The following is a 1,731-nucleotide window of genomic DNA, read 5'->3' as shown; positions in this document are numbered from 1 at the left end:
CGGGGGTCCGAGGGGCGCCCGGGCTCGGCGTCTGGGCTGTGCAGCGCGGGGTCGGCTTATTTTAAAAAAAAAAAAATAAATAAAAATAAAAAAATAAAAAACTGTGCAAAAAAAAAAAAACTGTGCAGAAGTGAAAATGTTGGAAAGAAGTATACCAAAATATTATTATGGTTTTCTGTAGATAAAATAGTTTTTCTTCAAACATGCTTTTCTGTATTTTCAAGATTTTCTATAAAAATGTATACATGAAGAAAGAAACCAATAAACTTCATTTTTAAATCAAGTTGACAATTACACAACCTTGTTGAATATACTAAAAACATTGAGTTGTACACTTTAATGAGTGAATTGTCTGGTTGTGACTATATTTCAATTAAGCTTTTTTAAAAAAGAAAATTAAGTTGAAAAACTTGAGAACTTATAAACAGCCTATATGAGATAACTGAAAAATAGTTAATTTCAGCATTAAATTGTCTTCAAATTTAACTGTTTTGCTTAAGTTCATGTGTTTTGAGACACAGTACATTTAATTATTGTCAAACTTTCTCTTTGACCCACATCCTTAAATGGCTGCAGGAAACCCAAGGACCAAATGTAAGTATGTGTTACCTTCATTTTCCATTCTTTATACTAAATTTTCAGCAATTCTGAAATTTTTGATAGGCTAAACATTTTTAAGTTTAATATCCAAGTGTTATTGGGGAAGATTTTCTGTTATAAAACTGAAAATTTAATGCATATTATCTTAAATTGTTGTTTTAAGCTTTTTGCAATGTCTAATGAAAAGATAAATAAGAAATTTTAATAGGCTGACTAAAGATACATTGTATTTGTAAAACTGTAACCAAAGAAATTAAAAGACTTTCCCTTTTTAAGGTACATTTAGTTTGTGAAATGAAACACTACCCTTTTTATTCTTGCAATGTGTAGTATAGGTAATCTGAAGATAAGCTTTTTTTATTTTCTTGTCTTTTAAAATGATAAACTTTTAAATCAGTTTTCTTGTGTTTCCATAATTTATTAATATATTGTGTTTGATTTTGGTTCATTCAATAGATATTTGACCCTAACCACTGGTAAGATAGCAACAAAACAACAAGGTTCTTACCTTCATAGAGTTTATATTCTAGTATGGGAGCTAGATAAAAATAAAAGATAATTTTAGGTGCTTATCAATGCCATGAAGAAAATGAAGCAGATAAATGGGAGAAAGAATTATAGGGGGTGAGTGCATGGTTGAAGCAGTATTAGATATGAGGACATGATATAATGAAAAGGAACTTCCGGGGGACAGGGAAGCCTGGCGTGCTGCAGTGCATGAGGTCACAAAGAGTCGGACATGACATAAACAACAACCGTGCTTTGAATTTTACTGTATGTGCATTGGGAAACCTCTGGAGAATTTCAAGCAAAGGAGTGAACTGATCTATGTTTTTAAAGGCCTATCTGGCTTACTGGGGCAAGAGTAGTAATAAAGTAGCTTCACATAGGAGACTATTACAATTCAGTTCAGTTCAGTCGCTCAGTCGTATCCGACTCTTTGTGACCCCATGAACCGCAGCACACCAGGCCTCCCTGTCCATCACCAACTCCCAGAGTCCACCCAAATCCATGTCCATTGAGTCGGTGATGCCATCCAACCTTCTCATCCTTTGCCGTCCCCTTCTCCTCCTGCCTTCAATCTTTCCCAGCATCAGGGTCTTTTCCAGTGAGACAGCTCTTTGCATCAGG

General features: G+C 34.1%; 1 protein-coding gene across 4 annotated transcripts in view; it reads left to right on the top strand.

The window, feature by feature from the left end:
- The window catches only part of LOC105003217 (chromosome unknown open reading frame, human C4orf29), a 39,781-nt gene that overhangs the window by 18,715 nt on the left and 19,335 nt on the right, over window positions 1–1,731 (top strand). For all 4 annotated transcript variants that reach the window (XM_010860246.1, XM_010860247.1, XM_010860248.1 and 1 more), the window contains exon 7: window positions 567–594. In XM_010860246.1, the coding sequence (XP_010858548.1) occupies window positions 567–594 (28 nt within the window). The remainder of the gene's footprint in view (window positions 1–566; window positions 595–1,731) is intronic.

This window comes from Bison bison, unplaced genomic scaffold (assembly GCF_000754665.1).
Source record: "Bison bison bison isolate TAMUID 2011002044 unplaced genomic scaffold, Bison_UMD1.0 scf7180017864465, whole genome shotgun sequence".
NCBI classification, from domain to species: Eukaryota; Metazoa; Chordata; class Mammalia; order Artiodactyla; family Bovidae; genus Bison; species Bison bison.
The sequence above is the reverse complement of the archived record's forward strand: the minus strand, read 5'-3'. Positions and strand labels throughout refer to the sequence as shown.